The sequence below is a fragment of the Lytechinus variegatus genome, chromosome 16 (genome assembly GCF_018143015.1).
Source record: "Lytechinus variegatus isolate NC3 chromosome 16, Lvar_3.0, whole genome shotgun sequence".
Classification (NCBI taxonomy): Eukaryota; Metazoa; Echinodermata; class Echinoidea; order Temnopleuroida; family Toxopneustidae; genus Lytechinus; species Lytechinus variegatus.
The window spans coordinates 16939907-16961281 of NC_054755.1; the positions used below are offsets into that span (position 1 = coordinate 16939907).

At 37.1% G+C, this 21375-nt stretch overlaps 1 protein-coding gene across 1 annotated transcript in view; it reads right to left on the reverse strand.

Annotated features, from left to right (window-relative positions):
* Nucleotides 1-21375, reverse strand: part of LOC121429841 (structural maintenance of chromosomes protein 4-like) — a 31391-nt gene continuing 10016 nt past the window's right edge. The window contains exons 8-24 of the mRNA XM_041627086.1: nucleotides 21139-21289; nucleotides 19364-19528; nucleotides 17736-17914; nucleotides 16013-16121; nucleotides 15175-15306; nucleotides 14594-14755; nucleotides 14227-14267; nucleotides 13454-13641; nucleotides 10608-10840; nucleotides 6469-6592; nucleotides 5124-5313; nucleotides 4548-4735; nucleotides 3892-4022; nucleotides 3303-3482; nucleotides 2459-2691; nucleotides 1543-1726; nucleotides 1-429 (exon numbers count right to left, since the gene is read on the reverse strand). Of these exons, the coding sequence (XP_041483020.1) occupies nucleotides 265-429; nucleotides 1543-1726; nucleotides 2459-2691; nucleotides 3303-3482; nucleotides 3892-4022; nucleotides 4548-4735; nucleotides 5124-5313; nucleotides 6469-6592; nucleotides 10608-10840; nucleotides 13454-13641; nucleotides 14227-14267; nucleotides 14594-14755; nucleotides 15175-15306; nucleotides 16013-16121; nucleotides 17736-17914; nucleotides 19364-19528; nucleotides 21139-21289 (2755 nt within the window). The 3' untranslated portion in view covers nucleotides 1-264. The remainder of the gene's footprint in view (nucleotides 430-1542; nucleotides 1727-2458; nucleotides 2692-3302; nucleotides 3483-3891; nucleotides 4023-4547; nucleotides 4736-5123; nucleotides 5314-6468; nucleotides 6593-10607; nucleotides 10841-13453; nucleotides 13642-14226; nucleotides 14268-14593; nucleotides 14756-15174; nucleotides 15307-16012; nucleotides 16122-17735; nucleotides 17915-19363; nucleotides 19529-21138; nucleotides 21290-21375) is intronic.

The following is a 21375-nucleotide window of genomic DNA, read 5'->3' on the forward strand; positions in this document are numbered from 1 at the left end:
AAAAGGCTTTATTTACATTATGTACAATATATATATATATATGTGCTAAGCGTACAACTCACTCATTTGTACTGGTCAAAGTGATATAAACATTTGAACACGAGCTTGAACCATAATATTTCATTTTCATGATACTCAAATAGTGGTTATAGGGGCTCTCTCACCACAAATCAAAGACTCTCCCACTAAATATGCACAGTTTCCCTGGATATACTACCCAATAGCATAATCCATTCAACTTGAGCATTTATGTATCCTTTGTGATTAACCCGAGACCTCTACGGTATTCTTGATGGCCAGTTTGCGGGGGTTGACAGTGACGGTCTTGGAGCAGTTGTGGGTCTTGTAGATTCCCACCAGTCGGTCGGCCAACTCAAACATGTTGTTTCGCAGGGAGATCACGATGAACTGTGCGTTCTTGGTTCTCTCCTGGAAGAATAATAACATACAAAATTTATAACGTGCTGCTTTATATGAAAGTTTCAAAGTTTCAAGTTAATTGATTTCCTTTCTTCACATATATACATTGGTACAAACAGGACATTAAGTGAGTAACATGGTAAATTTTAACAAAGGAAATAATAACAAAATAACATAATTATTAAAGAAACAAAAAAGTCAGTATAGATGACACATCTTGTCATTAACAAATTAAGTGTTACAAAGTAAAGTTCATAACCTGTTACTAATATTAAAGTCATGAAAGAAAGGAGGAGACTTTAAAGAAGCTGGGCTTGTTAACGCAAGGTCCCCAAAGAGAAAATAATATATACTTGAATGTTTACTTACTTTAAGACATCTAAACAAAATAAGCTAACGTATATTTACATTAAGGTTAAAATAAAAATATCTACAAAAGGGATAGAGTTGAAAGCTGGAAAGAGGAAATATATACAAGATGGAGAAAGAAACAGTAAGCGCTAAGAAAGAAGGGGAAAAAAGAATACAAGATATCTCAGTAAATTAAGAACAAAGGAACTGAAAGCGAAAACACCATTACGAAAAATTAATTATACGTACAAAAAAAAGAGATAATCGGCAAATACACAACTTAAAGATAACGGGTCAATAATCATGTATGTAAATTTAAATAATCCTAAAAACTAAGAATGATGGAGAACGAAAAGAAAGGTATTAACGGTAATTTCGTCATCTTCTATTTAACTTTATATCAAGTTCAATTTGTTATTGTTTTCGGGGGGGGGGGCGAAATAGGGATGGTTCCAGCGATTGATCGAATAACAGAATAATCTACCGCTCACTTTGACTTTGGCAATTTTGACTTGGAAAATGTAAATAACACGTTTGCATATGGGCTCTGGAGAATGATTGAACTTCAGGTGATTATTTGAATTAAGCAAGGAAGACTGGCATATTCTACTTCAATTAGATCTGGTTACCCACAAAATTCAACTGATGATAAATACGGTATAAATTATACATAAATTGACTTCCGATCACTCGAATAATCGCCAAAGTGGTATTCGACTTAGGATTTAGAACAATTGTTAAAAGCTAAAAAGGAGATGTCAAACTTTGTACCTTGATGTAATGGCCGACGATGGACACATTCTTGAAATCAAGGGCGGCGTCAATCTCGTCCATGACGTAGAGAGGGTTTGGTTTGAACTGATGCAGAGCAAAGACGAGAGAGAGCGAGCTAAGCGTCTTTTCACCTCCAGACAGGTTGGCAATGACCTTCCAGGATTTCTTGGGAGGACGCACGCTGAGTGAGGAAAAGAAACAAGGTAATGTTGATAGGATGCATTGAATTACACAACATGAGTCTCCCCCCCAAAAAAAAACGACAACATTTACTAGTTTCACAAAATATGTACATCCCACTCAATACGCGTGGGAATACTTGAATCTTCCCGACATGATATGCCAGTTTTTAGTTTAGATGAAAAGTTGTAAATCTCTCAAATTCTCATGGGTTAGGGAGCTTAAAAAAGTGAAAAAGGCAAGAATAAAAGGGGTTATTTTTTTTCTTTATTTTGGGGGACTACTTTTCACAACTTTCTAGCCAAATCTGCAACATTCAATAAGCTTTTGAAGGTTTCCATGGCGAAGAAGAATAGTGTAGAAGGTTTCTCAGTACACCATGTATCTTTCTTGGGCAAGTGTTGGTGCTGTAAAGGACCACCAAAACCTGACGTTTCGACATGTGTGTTCTTGTCGTCTTCAGGAGAAGAGGTTGTCGAAACGTCGAGTTTTGGTGATCCTTTTCAGGACCACCACTTGTCAAAGAATGACAATAATAAGCTGCACAATGCATCCAGACTTGGTGGCCAGCAACTCGACTCAAATACAGCAAAAATAAACAATGAAACTTGTCTCTGAAGACCATCCGAAGGAGACGAAATCTGGTCTTATTAAACATATGGGTGCTGGTTGAGCAGATATGATTTAATCCTGATTTGGATTAGGATGGATTACAGAAATCTATGCTACTGACCTGAAGGCGATTCCTTCTGAGAAGGGATCCAGACTGTCCAGGAGTTCCAGTTCGGCATCTCCACCCAGGGTGATCATCTGGTACATCTCCTTGAGGTAGTCGTTGATGGTGCTGAAGCCACGCATGAACATGTCCAGTCGCTGCTTACGCATGTCTTCTAGCTGGCGGCGCTGCTCGTTGCGCTTCTCGGTCAGCGCCTCGTACTCGGAAACCCGCTGCAAGTAGTTCTCTTCCTGCGGAAAGGAAGGTGGGAGACGATTCCGGGTCAGCAATGAGAATTTGAAGAAAATTATAAATTTATGGTATTTACATTTACAAGAGGGAATGCGTATACTAGTAATTGTTTTCACAAAATATTGCTGAAAGTCAAAATTCCATGTTTTATCATTTTTCATCAATTTTTGATGAAATTTTCAGAGTATTGCTCAATGAATTTTACTCTTTTTCTTCAGATGTTATTGTTTTCAGCCCAGATTACGCCTTTCAATACTGTGATTCCATGTTTAAATCAAAATGTACAAACCAATCATAATCCTAAATTAAATTTTTGTAACGGAACATGTTTCATAAGTGTATCATTATTTATAAGTAAAATTTATTTATCACAATTAAAAAAAAATCATTTTTCTTTATGATAAGAAATTTTCACTGAAAATTTCAATTCAATAAAAAAAGTCAATAATAATTTTTAAAAAATTAAAAATTTGAAATTAATGCTTGCCTTGGAATGTGATTTGAAGCCACGACCCCTGATAGAAAGGCAACAGAATCATAACACACATGAATTCATCAGAAAGAAAAAAAATAAAATCAATGGAACTTTTCTTCAACATTCTCTTCTCACCTTCTTCTTATACTGCTCAATAGCAGCGAGATTTGGCGTCATCTTAGCGATCTGTTCTTCATCCACAGTGATCTCATACTGAACATCCTCAGTGTTGACCGATGCAAGGTCTTCTGGCGTATACTCCGGCAGTGTCTCAGGGTTCTCTCGGTCTATGATGTGAAGCTCTAACTTGCCCAACTAAAAGAGAAGATAGGGAGTAAAATCAGTATGCAGTGGTGCTTAAAAGTTAGTGAACCCCTACAGAAAATACACTCCTTCATGATGAGTGTTGAACATAGACAACAACACTACGAGCCCAGAGAAACAAACTATACTGAATGTAACATTTTATCACCTGACTTCACAATTCTTCTGTGTGCATTTCTTGTGACTTTAATATCAGCCAAACCTGCCTATTAAAGGGAAGCAGAAAGAACACCCATTGTAGGCAGACAGCCTTTATAAACAGGTAATGTTGCTTTCAAATGGGAGACAATTTTAGTGGCCACTTAAGACAGGGTTTGACTGTACATAGAAATAGATTTGTTTTTCAAAGCATCATTTTTATACATGGTTATGGTCAAATGCTATGTGTAAAATGACTTGCCTCTTTCTTCCAATGCCTTATTCTCTGTTGGTTCTCTTTAATGGTGCCATCATAGGACTCTAGCTCATGTTTAACCTCCAACTGTTTGGCCTTCGTATCCGCCTCTTTCTGCTGAAACTCAGCCAACGAAACTGAAGAGAAAAGAGAATTAGAGATAATAAATACATTGACAGCAATCTGTCGAGTAATGACTCTTTGACATTATAATACTACCTCTTGACCTACCTTGACCCTTTGACCTTTAATGTCCTTTGCTCCTTTTCAAGTGTACCCTCCATCTCTCTTGCCTAGATTTCTAATTATAAATTTTTTTCAAGAACCTCGTCAACTGGACAGGGATATAGCCATATAAACTATGGAAAACAATGAAATACCTTATGACCTAACATGACCCTTTGACCTTTATTAACCTTTGACTTAACATCACATTCTGACCATTCATTCTATTACACTTGCTTTCTTCCTGTTTCCCTTCCAGCTCGCTTAGCTGGATCTATCATTTGATTTCTTCAAGATCCTACATGTAGGTGGCAACCCGACAGTAATACAACCATGTAAACTATGACAAACATTGAATACCTTGTGACCTAATACGACCTCTTGACCTTTAATGGCCTCAAACCTAACATGACTTTCTGACCATTCATTCTCCTTACCTTTGCTCTCTTCCAGTGTCCCTTCCATCTCTTTAAGCTGGATCTCTGACTCCTTAAACTCTTCAAGCACCTTAGTAGCATCTTCTTCCAACCTCTTGAATTCCTTCTCGATCTTTGTCACCATCTCCGCATTCTCTTTCTCTTCTTTCTCCATGTTCTCAAGACTCTCCTCGCATCGCTTGATGTTCCTTGATAGAAAAAGAGACAAAATTTACACATATTATCGAGGGCATTAGAAAGAATTACACACACAAGATACCATTGGAATGCTTCTAACACATCCATGATCTATAGACTTTCCTTGCATCGCTTGATGTTCATTAATAGAAAAAGTGACACGATATAAAAATAATATACATCTTCATGGCTTTTCATAAGAATTATACATGAGAGGTACCTTTAGTTCTAACAGTTCTGAGGGTGCTTGATGTTCCATGACAGAAAAATAGCATGATACACATTTAATACAGATCATCAAAGGCATTAGTAAGAAATATACGCAATCGATACCTTTAGTTCTAAAAGTTGATACATGAAAATCATCTGCTAACAGAATACTGAACCCATCCCACTTACTTCTTGGCTGTCTTGATGGCAACATTAGCCTTGGTGATTCCGTTGCTTGCTCCGTCAATATCAGAGGTCAGCTTGTCCAGAATCGCCTGCTGGGACTTCATCTTACTACTCCCTATTTCCATGATCTGGTTGTGAAGTTTCTTGATTTCAGCTTCGATGCTGGATGTCACACTTGCGACCTGTTCATATGCTGTTGTTGAAAGGACAAAATGATTAAAACAACTGTGAATAATGACTAGCCAAGGGAGACAATGAAATGATTCTATAGACAGGTCCTACGAATAAATGCTCAAATAAGACTAGATATATACACAAATGCATGCTGTCAATATTTACACCTCATTCTTTGTCTTTACACAACCAACATGAAAACCTCAGCCTACAGTTGTATATTGGGCAAGACAATGAAAGGAAAGTTAGGACGAATCATGCTCAGGACCCTGTCATATAAAGATTGGTTATTGATAGTTTAGTTTCGTTTATTCTTTATTAAAAAATCACACCTGTCAACCGACAACCGGCCTAAGAAGGCCTATGAGTGATGACATCAACAAGTTATATATAAAAATCACATACAATTACAACAAAAGTAAATAAGGTATGCACAAAGTAAACCTAACATTACAAATAGCACATTAATGTTGATTGATTGGGCTGATTTTTACAACTGATCATCCACAATAATTAATGGAAACAATCATGGAAACCAGCCATAGGTCAATGGTCACAACCCCCAATATAAGCTTGCTCAGCGACCGGGCGGTGCGTTTTTAGCCAGTCACCCGGGCACTGAGCGGCAGGCATCCGGGAACCACTTGCTTTGAAGGCATTGCTCAAGATTTAGCGTAGAGTTGAAATAAAAATAAGCCGGTGGCTGGTTGAAGACCGTCCAGGAACCCGTGGGTCATCAGCCAATCAGTGCTTGAATGCGAAACACAAAAGTTCCCCCAATTCGACCCAGATTTGGCTATGAGTAATGGTACTCAAAAGGGCACTGCTTTACAGCCCGCTCGACTTCTACAAAAATCGTTGGGCGCTGCTTAAATCTAGCGGCACCCGAGCAGGTCGGCCACTCTGAGTTGTGATTGAAGCCAAAGATTAATCACTAAGCTTTACTATGTTATGGAGCCCTAGGTTCTTTTTCTCAAAAATTTAGTGTAATTACAAGTGCACAACTTATATACAAAGTTTGATTGAACAATTTTTATGAAACGGGATCCACATCAATTTTCATATGCACCCTTTGTAATTCTTAATTAATACTGTTTGATAGAGTTCGCTCATATTCAGAGCAAACAGAAAACTGGTCGGTCCTTATAGACAAGTGAAACTTCCCGATACAGACCTTTGTTAGCCTGTTCAACAGCTTTCTCTAATGTCTTGAAATCTGTCTCCTGCTCGGCCTCCTTTAGCTCTGCTTCAAATGTAATAATCTGCTCTTTCAGAAGCTGTTCCTCTTCTGTTTTAGCCTGCAAGAAGTAAATTACAAACAAATGTGCACTGATTCTGGTAACCCACTTTATAAGAACTGATTGATATCAAACCATATTATCGCTAAATTTATGTGTAGAATATAAGGACCCTGACAGCATCATATCATGTCCACTGGCTGACCATACTCTCGTGAAGCCAAGGTCATTATCATAGTAAATCCCGTCTTACAAGAGTTGCTATTGATCCGATCAATCGCAATTATAACTGCAACGTCAACATCTATAACGCATGTTTGTTCAACATATTTTATAACGATGATGTTTATTCATGCATTCAATGTTTTCTTGAAAAATTACTGTGCTTCTCTTTGTTTACGAAGGACATTGTGCCAATTTCCTGTAGAAAAATTTATGACACTGCTGGATTTCCATAGTTACGATGATTGGATCAATTGTAACTCCTTGTAAGACGCGCACCTGGAATAGATTATATTGCGATAGATGGCGCTATATAAATGCCTATTACTAAGATTCCATGTCATTTGCTCAGGTAACAATCGCTCCACTCTAAATTCCACACACTAATCGAATGACCAACTTCAACCCTGGGTTCAACACTATACCCGACCATAAACCTAACATAAAACCCTGTTGCAACCCTAACTTAAGACCAAAATCTGATGAAATGAAGTCCACATCAATTGTCTCAGGAGAAAATGTTGTATTACCATTATCATAATCATAATCAAACTCCTTGTTAAGATAAATGACTATTGTTGCAGCAAACACTGAATTACTGAGAAATTCTGTATCAAAAACCAAGGTTAATTATCACTATCATAGACCTAGATTTGGTATAGTTACACAAACTGAACTTTGTAAAATCATGAAATCTAAGCTAATAACAATCATACCAAATATCACCAACAGTAATAAGCATGTGTCGGGCAGTGTATTATCATTACTTGAAAAAAAAGACCTGACATCTGACTTGAATACCATGCTTATTTTGATTATATTTTAGCAATTACAAAATTTCTTACAGAATTCTTTACAGACATTTGGGGGTCCTTTCATGGTACTTTGTACGAAAACATTTTAAAATAATTACCCCAACTGAAATTATCTTCAACATCAGTGTACATTTCTAACAGCATGATATTTGAAAGCGAATGCATGTTAAGTTTTCGCAATAAACTGCATCTCTTGCAAGTTGATTATATATAATTTTATTGCAACATCTCCGATTCCTTTCATTGATACCCATACTATTTTTCTTAAAGGGGAATCCAGCCTTGTCCATAAAATGTTATGTTGGGAAGGAGAAAAATAAATTAAACAGAATGGTGAAAGTTTGAAAGAAATCGGACAAGCAATGAGAAAGTTATAGCTGCTTTAATATTGAGATCACTAATACTATTAGCAAGGCTCGACATTAGCGGTGGCCCGGTGGCCCGGGGCCACCAAAAATTCATCTCGGGCAACCATTATTGAAAAAATGTTAAGTTTTGGTGGCCCGAATCGGGCAACCAATAATTTTCAAAGTAGCGCAATTTTTCTCCCGATTTTGCATGCATTTATCAACCTTCTACAGTTAAAATTGCAAGCCAATTCGTCATGCGCCTTTTTTGTTAATCTACACACAAATACACACACACAAAGAGTGCATAGTCATGACAGTATGTAGGCCTACCGCTAGCATACAGTAACTATTATTCAGCCGGCCGTGCCGGCTGTCTGGCTGAGCTTTGCATGCATGAAACCAATGCAGCTAGCTGTGCACGAGCAGACTATTCAGACCCAGGGAGCTGCGATACGAAATGTTACTGCTAAGAAATCTTCCCCAGAACTTTCGAAATCTACGTCAAAGTCACATTTTACACCAATGAAATGCCCTTCTACAGTCCATATTACTGAAACCTGATTAATTGAAAGCATTAAAAGGAGGAATTATGACCTCTCTTTTGACTCAAAAAGACCGATTTCCAAATGCATTAATACACATAGGTGAGTACATCACAGTCCCATATGTGCATTTGTATGTATGTTGATATTTGGTTTATTTCGAAGCTGTGTCTCTTTGAGCCAAAAATAAATAGGCCGCTCTTTCTTTCTTGTTTACAAATGACTTCTTAAACCACTCTTAAGGAAGTAAATACTTTGGGAAGGCATTTCATTGATATGACATGTGATTTTTTTTCCATCATTTTGTCAAATATAGGGAAGGAATTGTCTCACTGTTTTTTCCAGATAACTTTTGCCATTTTATTTTTTTCTTTCATTTTTTTCAGTGATTAAACCATTTATACCCCTTCCCATTGAAAATACCTGATTAAAGAACATGTTTCTACTGAATAATAATAATTTTCCCCATTTTTTGATAATTTTGTTTTATTTATTTTTCTTAAATTTTCTTTTGTTTTTCTCAAAATTTTTTTTATGACCTGTTCTTTGTTTTTTCTTTCTTTATTTTTTCTTTTGTTTTATGCAAAGTAAAATAACAGCAAGCACGATTTATATACAAGATGTACAAAGAATAGTGGTACGTGTTAGTGATTGCAGAATACTTCAGTTTGTTTTATTCATTTTTAATTAATGTTTTTCTTTATATTTTTCGGGCCACCAAACTTTATTAGTGGGCCACCAAAATAAATTATTTGAAGGTTTTGGTGGCCCGAACGGGCCACCACCAAAAAAAGTTAATGTGGAGCCTTGCTATTAGTGATCTCTTCTAAGTAAATTATGACAAGGGGCAAGGACAACTTTCCCATAGGCCATGTACTTTATTATCAGGGATTTGTGGTTTGTGGTGTACCCATTCCCCTGGGGCAGTAATCTAAATATAACCCAGATAGTATATTGTAGTATGTCCTCATGAAAGAAAAATATAATTTGAATTAAAACTTTTGAGAAAAATGACATTTTAGCCATAATATGTATTGGAGTACATGGAAGAGAAGTCCTTGCCTTACATCACTATGACATCCCATATGCGGCCAATTTGAAGTCTCCATGGGTATAGTGATTACCAATATTTATAACTTTTAAAAATTCATAACTTTCTTGTTGTTTGTCCAATATTGTTCAAACTTTCACCTATCAACTTGTCTGATTTTTCTTTTCCTTAAAAAAACAAGTTTTTATTTGGGTTAGATTCCCCTTTAATATTTGAAATCAAATGCATAATAATTTTTTTTTTGCAATCGATTGCATCTCTTGCAAGTTGATCACAATTTTCTTGCAACATCTCCGATACCAATACTATTTTTTCAAAACAAGTACATAGTAAACTTTTTTGTTGCAATCAATTGCATCTCTTGCAAGTTGACTATAATTTTATTGCAATCTTGCAAGTTGATTATATAAAATTTTCTTGCAACATCTCCGATACCCATACTATTTTTCTCGATATTTCAAATCAAATGCACAGTAATTTTTTTTACAATCGATTGTTTCTCTTGCAATTGATTCAGTTTCTTGCAAAACACCCCATCTTCTCTTACCTTGATGCCCATACTGTGTTTCTTGACAGCAAGCTTGGGTTTTCTTTTGCAATCGATTGCATCTCTTGCAATTGATTCAGTTTCTTGCAACACCCCATCTTCTCTTACCTTGATGCCCATACTGTGTTTCTTGACAGCAAGCTTGGGTTTTCTTTTGCAATCGATTGCATCACTTGCAAGCTGATTATACATGTACACAATTTTCTTGCAACATCTCTGATACCTATGCTGTTTCTTGATATTTGAAATCAATGCATAGTATTTTTTCTTTTGCAATCGATTGCATCTCTTGCAATTGATTCAGTTTCTTGCAACACCCCATCTTCTCTTACCTTGATGCCCATACTGTGTTTCTTGACAGCAAGCTTGGGTTTTCTTTTGCAATCGATTGCATCTCTTGCAATTGATTCAGTTTCTTGCAACACCCCATCTTCTCTTACCTTGATGCCCATACTGTGTTTCTTGACAGCAAGCTTTGGTTTTCTTTTGCAATCGATTGCATCTCTTGCAATTGATTCAGTTTCTTGCAACACCCCATCTTCTCTTACCTTGATGCCCATACTGTGTTTCTTGACAGCAAGCTTGGCCTCCCTCAGTTTCTTCCCCAACTGGCTGACTTCCACCTCCAGCTCCCTCAGCCTGTCCCTCTTCTGGCTGGCCGACACCCTGCATTGCTCCAGCTCGGCCTCCATGGCAGCCACCTGCTCGGGGGTGACGTCGGAGACGATGGTGCATCCCATACGACCCTTGCTGACCTGCTTGCCTCCTCCGCTCATTGTACCTGGAATGAAAACAAAGTGAAAATCCATATTTTACTGTTCGAAATAGACACCAGAAATGAAAATTTGTTTTGCCCAATTGATCGTGGGCCCGGCTGCCACTGTGCAGCCCCAGATCGATGAGGTTCTATCCCTTTAATCATTGAACGCCTAACAGGGTAGCAGCAACTTCCATCTTTTAACGTCTTTTGGTCTGACGCTGCAGAGGTATGAACCCACGACCTCCCGGTTATGAGACGGACGCAGTACTGAGCCAACACACCGGTTGATATAATGTCTGATACTTTCAGTGTGTTTGCATGTTTTTGCTTGTTCTTATTCGTTTCCATATTTACTTCTCAGCTATTCAGAATCTACGGCAACCAATTGAGCAAACCGGGGGACATCAAAATTAGTTTTCATTCTAAATACACTATCTATTCTTAAGTGGGCATAAATATTTGGTCCTGAAAAGGATAATTTTTGGAAAAGCAGGCAGTTTACACAGGGCTCCACACTAACCCATTTTTTCTACTGGTCCAACCTATTCATGTCGGACCAGTAGATACCCAGTTTTTCTAATTTTTACTGGTCCGAACCTAAAATCTACTGGTCCCCCAAAATAAAGAAAACATTAAAAAAGGCGCAAGTTTATTTGTCTTGCCTTTCGTTACCACCCCCCCCCCCCCCCGCAATGAAATGAAGAAATGAAGGACAAAAAGAAAGCATGACAGAAATGAAGAAGGAAAGAAAGAAAGGAAGGATAAGGAAGGAAGGAAGGAAAAGAAAGAAAGAATAAGAGAAAGGAATGAAGGGAGGAAAAGAAAGAAAGAATAAAAAGGAAGGAAGGAAGTAAAAAAAGAAAAGGTAAAGAAAGGATAGATGTGAAGGAAGGAAAAAAGAAAGAACTAAAGGAAAGGAAGGAATAAGAAGGATCAAAAATAAGAAAGAAAGAAAGGAAAAAGGAAATGAAGGAAAGAAATGAAGCAAGCAATACAGAAAGAAAGAAAGAACAAATCTGGAAAGTAGTAAAGGAAAGAAAGAAGAAGCAATAAAAAAAGGGTTAAAGGAGAGATGGAAAGAAGGACAAAAGAAAGAGAGGAAGGAAGGATTGAAAGAAGGAAATAAGGAAGAAATAAAGGAAAGGTAAAATGATAGATAAAAGGAAAGAAATAAGTAAAGGAAGGGAAAGAAGGAAAGATGCAAGCAATATAAAAAAATGAAAAGGTAAAAGAATAGATGAAAGGAAGAAAAAAAGAAAGACTGAGAGACAAAGAAAAGAAGAAATAAAAAAAGGTAAATAAATGATTGGTGGAAGGAAGAAACAAAGAAAGTAATGAAGAATGAAGGAGAAAAGGGTAAAAGGAAGGAAAGAAAGGAAGAAGAGATGAATATACTATAGGATGGATGGACTCAAGAATTAAAGAAAGAAAAATATAAAAAAGAAAGGAAGGAAGAAAGGAAGAAGGAAAGAAGAAAGGAAGGAAAGGAAAGGAAAGGAAAGGAAGGAAGGAAGGAAGGAAGGAAGGAAGGGAGGAAGAAAGAAAAAAAAAGAAATAGAGAAAAACATTTTTTAAAAGGATAGAAAGAATGAAAGAACGAATTAAAGAAAAAAAAGGGAAAAAAAGAAAGAAACAAAAAAAAAAGGAAGAAACAAAGAAAGATTGAAAAGAAAGAAGGAAAGAAAGATAGGAAGAAAACAGAGGAAGAAAGCTAAAACTATCATCATAAATAATTTATCAATTTCTTTTTGGCTCAAAATTAAAATAGCTACGAAAGAAAGTCAGAAACCAAGTGTATCAACACACACATAAATGCATATGTGGGGCTAACTTGTATTCAGACGATATCACCCGAAACCCGATCTGTTTGAACCAAACAGAAGTGAAAATTTATCCTTTTACTGCTTACAAATGACAGAGTTACTCCAATTTTTAGTAAATATGGACATTATAAGAGCCTTTCATGAGTATGAACCGCGAATTTTGACAGTTCTGTGAGAGATTTCTGCCAGAGTTTAGCCAAGCTTCGTTCGTGCAGCCAGTAAAGAATTTACCACGTGAGTTGTGTTGCTGGCTAGCTGTACACTGTACTGTATCTGCACTAGTAGCAATTACGTGCGATTCATTCTGTGTGTATTCTGTGTGTGAATGACAGAATTTATCGGGGGGGGGGGGAATGGTTTGCAGTGAATTTGACCATTTCTGGAAAAGTTATTGGCCCAACAATGGTTTATATTACTGGTCATGTCGGACCCTTAAAATCTTGCTATTTTTGAAAAAATTACTGGCCCGACAATGATTTTTTTTACTGGTCATGTGGGACCAGTAAATCTTCCTATTTCTGAAAATCTACCGGCCCGACAGCCATTTTTACCGGTCCGGGACCGTCGGAACGCCGCTAGTGTCGAGCCCTGGTTTACATCAGTTTTACAATTTCTATTTCACCTTTCCTTTCTTGACACTCATCCACAAACACATGCAAATAAAATCTATATCATGTCGTAATTCATTCCTTCTTTGTCCCTGTCGGAAAATTTGTTTTCCTTATCTTTGTAGAGTGGAAATTAAGAAAATAAAAACAAGGTTTGATGACAAAATAAAACATGAAATTTTATGGTCTTTAACAACTCTCACCTGAAGATTCGATCAACTCTCCTTTAAGCGTCACCACACGATGGCGCTTTGTACCCTGAAGGGCGATCTTGGTGGCCTGTTCCAAGTCTTTGCCGACGAGGGTGTTTCCAAGACCGTAGTAGAATGCAATGCGGAACTTCTCCTCCTTCACACGCACCAGGTCATACAGACGAGGCACGTTGTCAGGTCTATCGAATAATAAAATAAAGAAAATTCTAATTATTCAAAAGGATAACCCAAAACATTCATGTCTGGAATGCCTATACATGTAAGAAAATGTATATAAAAAAAGAAATATTCAAAAAATAACTTGAGATAATTCCTAAAATATGACTCTTTTTCCCCACAATGCTCCAGTGTATTACTAGTGATATAAAGAGCCTACATCTGCATGAAGTACCATGCTTGTTTTGTCCACTTCTTTGTAATTTACAAATTTTCTACCCAGTGGGTGTTTGATAAAGCTGTTTGTAAGATAAGAGTGACTTTAAGAACGACTGGTGAACCTTTCTTGTGGTTAATGATATTCACCCTTAAATGTTCATTGGTGATTATTTAGCACGTAAGAAAGGTTCACCAATCTAAACTTACAAACAGCTTTATGAAACCCCCACCAGAATTATTTGGTATATACATGTATTCTTAATAACACACATTAACAATCGGACAGTCAGATTATCATCAGAACCTTTATTGATGGTCTGAATTATTTCATATTTGTCCATATTAATGATGAAATGAATAGAAGTTTAAAGAAATATCAATAAACTCACGTGGTCATTTTGGATGAAGCACTCTTTTCCAGATGTCTGATCTATAGCGGAAGAGATAAACAGAATACATTTGTTTGCAATCTACTTCATATTACATTTTCTCATACAAGCATCAAAGTAAGGTTGCGAGTTCGAATCCCCAAATTGCTACTGTCTACACTTTGATAAAAAAAGACCAGAGAGTAGCTTTCTTTGGTCTATAAAGTCAGCCACTATCCTGATTAACCTAAATTGTTTCCTATGTAATTGGTTAATATACCAGCTTGGCGGAAAAAAGCTGTCCTGCTGAGTTCCTATGAGAGTTACCATAACAGAAACACACATATACAAATTCTGAAAAAACAGTTAGGAAGGTCTCAAACCGTACCTTATCGAGACAGATGAATGTGGCTACACCAATATTATTCTGACGCAGGAAACTGACACATTTCTCCCCAGTCTCGATGGTATCGACCACTATGTAGTCCAGTGCCCCGCAGGCAGTAGAGATGGCGATGTCGTACTTGTCGTCGATGGCTCCAAGATCACCCTAAGTGAAAAATAGAAATATTTTGATCTCCAAACTACTGCATGTTTTCTTGTGAAAGACAACTAGAATGAGAATTTCCTTACATTACATGCTTACATCAATATCTGACAACTCCACTAACACACGTATCTCTATAAGCCTCTGAGGGAGGCCGCTTTGACGTCATATGCATTATGCAGAGCTGCCAATCAGAACAACATTTCGGTATTTTCAAGGCTGAAAATGGTGAGGAAATCGGTACTGTCAAAGAAATAACATAGAACAACACATAAAACTTAAGAAATCGGTATTTTGACATGTAATTATCAGTATTCTTTCTCATTTTTCAGTACATGTTACAATGATAATTGTCAGGTAAAAAGTTTGACGATTCTTTCCATGAAACGCTCTTCTGATATGGCCTGTTGTGACTTTCTTACCAATCGTCCATGAATGCCGCTGATCTTGCCAAGCCGTTTCTGCTCCATGAGGGCGGAGATGAGAGTACCTCTATCCTTGGCTGACTGCATGGAGCTTCGTGCCTCCTGGACCTTCACGGTAAGATCCTTCAGCTGATGGGATCAAAATATCAAAACAAATCTTTGAATTCCATGAATTTAATAGACAGGCATGGATAGTCATCTACAATGGTACATTTTACACCTCTAAACATGTGTGATGCCTCTTCAAATATTTTTTAAACACATACTAATGTGTGATACTACTAGTTCAAATTGTTTCCTTCAAGTTGTAAAGTCATCTACAATGGGAAGATCTTACACACAAATGAAGGACATCTATTGAAATTAACATTGAAGTTGATTTTCTCTAAAACGGGTTTGCACTGTCATATGTGTGGTATGGCGATCTGGATGACCGCCAACAAATTCATCTAGCTACCATTTAAACTCACAAAGATACACAAGAATTGGAGAGAAATAGTGTTCATACAGTACCGGCCACGCAGAAATGTTTTCAGAGCAAAACAGAGCACCAGCAGTAATCCCAGTCAAATCATTCAGATTGTGATGTCAAACGTTGATCCAAGATGTAAATAGCTCGTTGTTGCGACATCAGACATCGCTGCAACATTACCGGTTGTAACATGGGCCTCTCTTGCTCTAGCAATCTGTAACCACATTTCTGTTTGTCCAGTACAGATTTTTCTGAAAATTGGGGGGGGGGCAACTTTCCAAGGGAACAGCTGTCCTTAAGGGGACATCAGATATGCAAGAGAGCATCAACTAAACATCCCAGCAACTAAAAGAGTATTCTTACCCCCGAGCTAGCCTTTCCTTCAGACTCCCTGACCTCCACAAGCTCCTTCTCTGAAGCATCCAGTTTGCTTTCCATCTCAGGAATCTCCTTTTCAAGGTTCTTGATAGTGCTAGCATGAAAAATATTTAAAAAAGAAAATCATAGATAACTGAAAGTTTCATCTTTCACCTTGTCATTATAATAATAATAATAGTAATAATAAATAATCTGAATTATTTTTTAACTAAGCGCTTACAGATTTATTATCATTGGATTCAATCATTCATTCCTGCACAACATCATAAAGTGTTGCTCAAAAGTTAATGAACCCCGCCAGAAAATGAACATATTTTAATTGTTCAAATTCTGCCATGTGTATAGATATTCAATTATGAATTTACTTGATAAAATATAATATGATGATCAAATACAGGGTTTCTCTGGGTGCGCCGAACATTGCAGTGCTGTTGTTCGCATTCAACTGTATGCACATCCTCCACTCCTTTGGGAGTAATCCAGTCAGTCGCCAATGCAGGACAAACTATAATGATTTTCGCTGGGTGGGGAGTGGCAAAGTGTGGACTGATGCCTTGCCAAAAAATGTTAGACCACAGTGGGAATTGAACAAATGATAGCCCTTTGAGTACAAGGTGAGTCAGAACTACTAAACCACAGCTCTTCCACATGCTAAATCAGTAATAACAGCATCTACGACAGAGGTCTGATGAAAGCTTGCAGCCTCACAAGTAAAATCCTCCACCAAAACCAGGTACAATTTCATGATTGCATTTTTTAAACTCAAAATAAAAGGCTTTTAAGAAAGTTGAATATTGTATACTATACAAGAAGTTCAATTATTCTTGGTAAAAAAATTTACCCGAATTATATTTCAGATCAAATATGCAATCTAATTTACTGGGTAGAAATCTAATACGTGAATCTACATTCATTGTATGTTGCTTTCAACAGACATGGCAAAAATCAACTCCACCTTTAAGAGCAATACAATGAATAGACAATAAACTTTGCGACCTTGGACCACACGAACCCCAAATATAGTCAGATCACCGTCATTCTGATATGTAAAGAAAGTTGTTTTTTTATTTCATGTTTCGCAAGAACAATTTAGTTCAGGGTATATTGTAAACTTTGTGACCTTTGACCTTGATACCCCAAAAGTGGATAATTGTCACTCCAATGCATATTTGGGCAGAGTTTGAACTGACTTTATCAAATATTTCTCTAGTTATTGAGAGAATAAAAATGGGAAAGATGTACAAACAAAATAATGCCCCCGGTAACCACCTAGTCCCTCACAGTGGACGGAAGATAAAGAGTTTATTTTCCACACATCCATTTCATTATAAATATTCCACCACAAAAAATGCATGCTCACACACAGCAGGGGCATCGTGGTCTAGTGGTGGTGAAACTCGTCTTTCAGTCTTAGAGACATGGGTTCAATACCAAGCCGTGGCATGTTTTCCTTCAGCAAGAAATTTACCCACATAGTGCTGCACTCAACCCAGATGAGGTGAATAGGTATCCCATAGAAATTCCTTGAATGCTTGAGCACCAAGTTAGCCTAGTTAAAGCCGGAGTAATAATAATACATGTACATGTACAAGGGCCAGCTGGGAGAACAGTTTTCGGATCCGAAGTGGCTACCCTTGGCAAATATGCCGTTATTAATATTATTATTATCATATTACTCTCAAGACTTTCAATCACTGAAATTACAAACCTTTGCCATTCCACAAGATTCTCAGCAATGGTCTTCACATTGTCACGTGCCTTTTCAAGCTTGGATCTGGCACCCTCTACCTTCTTGCGCTGACGATTGAGTTCTGAGTCCGCTATCGTCTTCTGTGATTTGGCTTCATTCAGCTCCTTCTGGAAGCCCATCAGTTTTGTCTCTTTAGCCTTCAATGAATCATGAATTGAATTGAATTGATAACTTTATTATCCCCTGATGGGAAATTTGCTTTTCACTGGTGCATTACACATACAAAATCAAGGAAATAAGTTTACAAATGAGATGACAAATATGAATAAATCAACAAGTCAGCAGGAAATACGAGAATGGAAATACGAAAATGACCATGAACAACTGAGAAGCATCCGCTCAAAGATAAAACTCAATATTGATCTTAAACAGGTACTCTAGGCGGAAAAAAACATAAGCTGAGCAGACATAGTAATCAGATCAGATTCAAATAAACACGGACAACTTCATCAAAATTAACCAAGCAATAACAAAGTTATGGCATTATTAAATTTTGCGTTAGTTCCATGAAACAGTGATAACATACATGTGTTCATGAATATGCAATGAGCAATTCGATGAAATCATATCCCCGCCTATTCTTTTGTATTCTATAGAGTGAAACTGACTTCATCCACATTTCAAGAATGACAGAAATAGATTTAGAAATTGATTTAATTTGTAAGAACATAATTGCTACAACCCAATTTATCAGCAGGGAGACAAATCATACACATATGCATGAAAATATGAAATAATTATCTCATGTAATCACATAGGAAAGTGGGGACCTCATCAAAAAAAAATATCCATAATTTATTGTTCGAAATAGACATGAAATGAAATACTACGAAAATTTGCTTCGCCCAATTGATCGTGGGCCCGACAGCAGCTGTGCAGCGCCAGATCGACGAGGCTCTATCCCTTTAATCGTTGAACGCCAAACAGGGTAGCAGCAACTCCCATCTTTTGACGTCTTTTGGTCTGAGGCGGCCGGGGTTTGAACCCCCGACCTCCCGGTTGTGAGACGGACGCTCTACCAACTGAGCCAACACACCATCAGCCCATCTATTTCATGCATATTCATGATGGCATGCACATTGGTATTTTCAAATAATATTGCTTGACTTTCACATTCATTAACTTTATTTCATATCAGATTTTGATGAAATTTTCAGTATTTTGCTCAATGAATTTTTCTCGATTTATCTAGATATAAGTATTCTCAGCCCAGAGTACCCTTTTAATTCTGAAAAATTGAAGATCAAGTGATGATGAACCCTTTGGCCTGCATTCTGAAGTCGGGTTTAACTTAAACTCTGGTTTAAAATTATGATTTAAGTATGGATAGCCAATTGTTACATAAATCACTAACAGTAGAGAGATAATATTTCACCTCATTTGGCTCGCAAATCATTCATAATTGTGTAGGAAGTATAAATAGATGATTGTCTTCACCATCGATGAATCAGGAAAGAGCACAGTAAACATCAGAAACATACAACTTAATAAAAATTTTGACACTCTTGGCTGCCCATAATTTTAGCACAGAGTTTAGACAATAGTCGAAGTTAAACCTGACTTCAGAATACGGGCCAATGACTTACCTCCTTCTCTGCCTGTAATCCCTTTGTCTCTGTCTTGAGAGAGGCCATGATGTCGTTCATCTTACCCTCTTCTACTTTAAGCTTCTCCTCCAGACTCACTTTACGCTTCTCAAGTTCCTCGATCTCAATCTCACTTTCCCCCGGGACTTTCAGTAAACCTTCCAGCTGTAAAGAGACAGGACCGAGAAGAGATGAAATTTCAGTCAAGGGCATTGTTTAAGGACAAGTCCACCCCAACAAAAACTTGATTTGAATAAAAAGAGAAATCGGATGTAAAATGAGAAAGTTATGGCATTTTAAAGTTTCGCTTCATTTCACAAAACAGTTATATGTACATCCTGGTCGGTATGCTAATGAGGGGACCGATGACATCACTCACTCACTAATTCTTTTGTATTTTATTATATGAAATATTCCAAATTTCTATCTGTAGTCCTATGAAACAAAGTTTTATTCCTCTTGAACATGTGGTATTACAAATGTTTTAACATTTTATGGTACAGGCAAGGAGGTCTTTATCGTCAAATTCATAAAAATTGAAATATTGTATAATTCAAACAATAAAAAACAAAATAGTGAGTGAGTGACATCATCGACTCTCTCATTTGGATGTAACTGGCTCATTCATATAACTATTTTGTTAAAAATAAGCAAAACTTTGAAATGTTACATTTTTCTTATTTTACATCCAATTTTGATGAAATTTTCAGCGTTGTACTTGTCTGATTTTTCTATATTGATTCAAATCAACATTTTTCTGAGGTGGACTTGACCTTTAACTAAATGTGATCTGATAAAAACAAAGTACAAGTAATATCGCACGAGTTGACCCTCCTTACTGGAATATTGGTCCAAGTAGAAACAAAATTTTAGTAAAACTAGTAACATTTATAAAGCGCTTCATATTCTATGTTATTTTAAAGTGCTTTACATGTAATTATTATTATTACATTATCGTTGCATAAATCCCTGTTCCACACACAAAGTGCACCATGTCCACTCCTTGGGCAGCATCCTAGCGAGGCAACCATTTTTATACCAGTGCAAACAGGAGGATCTAATCACAATGAGGTTCAAATCCCAGTGGGTACCCATTGAACACCTGGGTGGAGTGACGAACGTGGATAAGTGCCTTGCCAAAGCACGTAAGCGCCGGGTAGGATTCAAACCATCAACCCTTGGTTTAAGAGTCAAGTGACTAAACCACTACTCCACAATACCTCCAGATTATGCAAACATGTGCTATATACATGCACATGTAGCTCTTCTTCTAAGTCAAATGAATACAAAGTCAAACAGATTCCTGTGGTCCTAGAAGATTTGACTTTGGTTAAGTTACCAGGTGGGTGTTTCATAAAGTTACGATCAGCTTTACGCACGACTGGAACATGTTCTTACATGTAGGTCTCAATTGTAACTCAATTACACAGGGATGTCACATAGCATAAGAAAGGATCACCAGTCATGCGTAAAGTCATTCGTATCTTACTAACAACTTTATGAAAAACCCACCTGTATTCACTCTACTTCTGGTGGGTGTTTGATAAAGTAAGTTACGAGCGACTTTAAGACCGACTGGTGATCCTTTCTTGTGGTAAATAATATACATCAAATTTTCATTGATGCCAATTCAGCGCCTAAGAAAGGGCCACCAGTTGATCATAAAGTCACTCATAACTTACAAACAGCTTTATGAAACACCCACCTGCATATTTTCCAACCACACCCACATCCCCATTTTATACAATATCATTTAAATGCCACAAAATCGGTACCTTTGTCTTCTCTTTCTGCAAGTTCTTGACAAGTTTCTTCTGTTTTTCTCTGGTGTGTTTCAGGTCTTCTCGACATTTCACATCTTGCCTCTCAAATTCAGCAAAGTCTGCTTTCTTCTGCTCTGCTACTTCTGCAAGTTTCTCATATTGTCTGAGGAGGGCAAAAAATCAACATGTGGTGTTTTTTTTTTCAAATCCAATTCCTAGAATTGTGCTCAGGAGATACATTTAAATGTG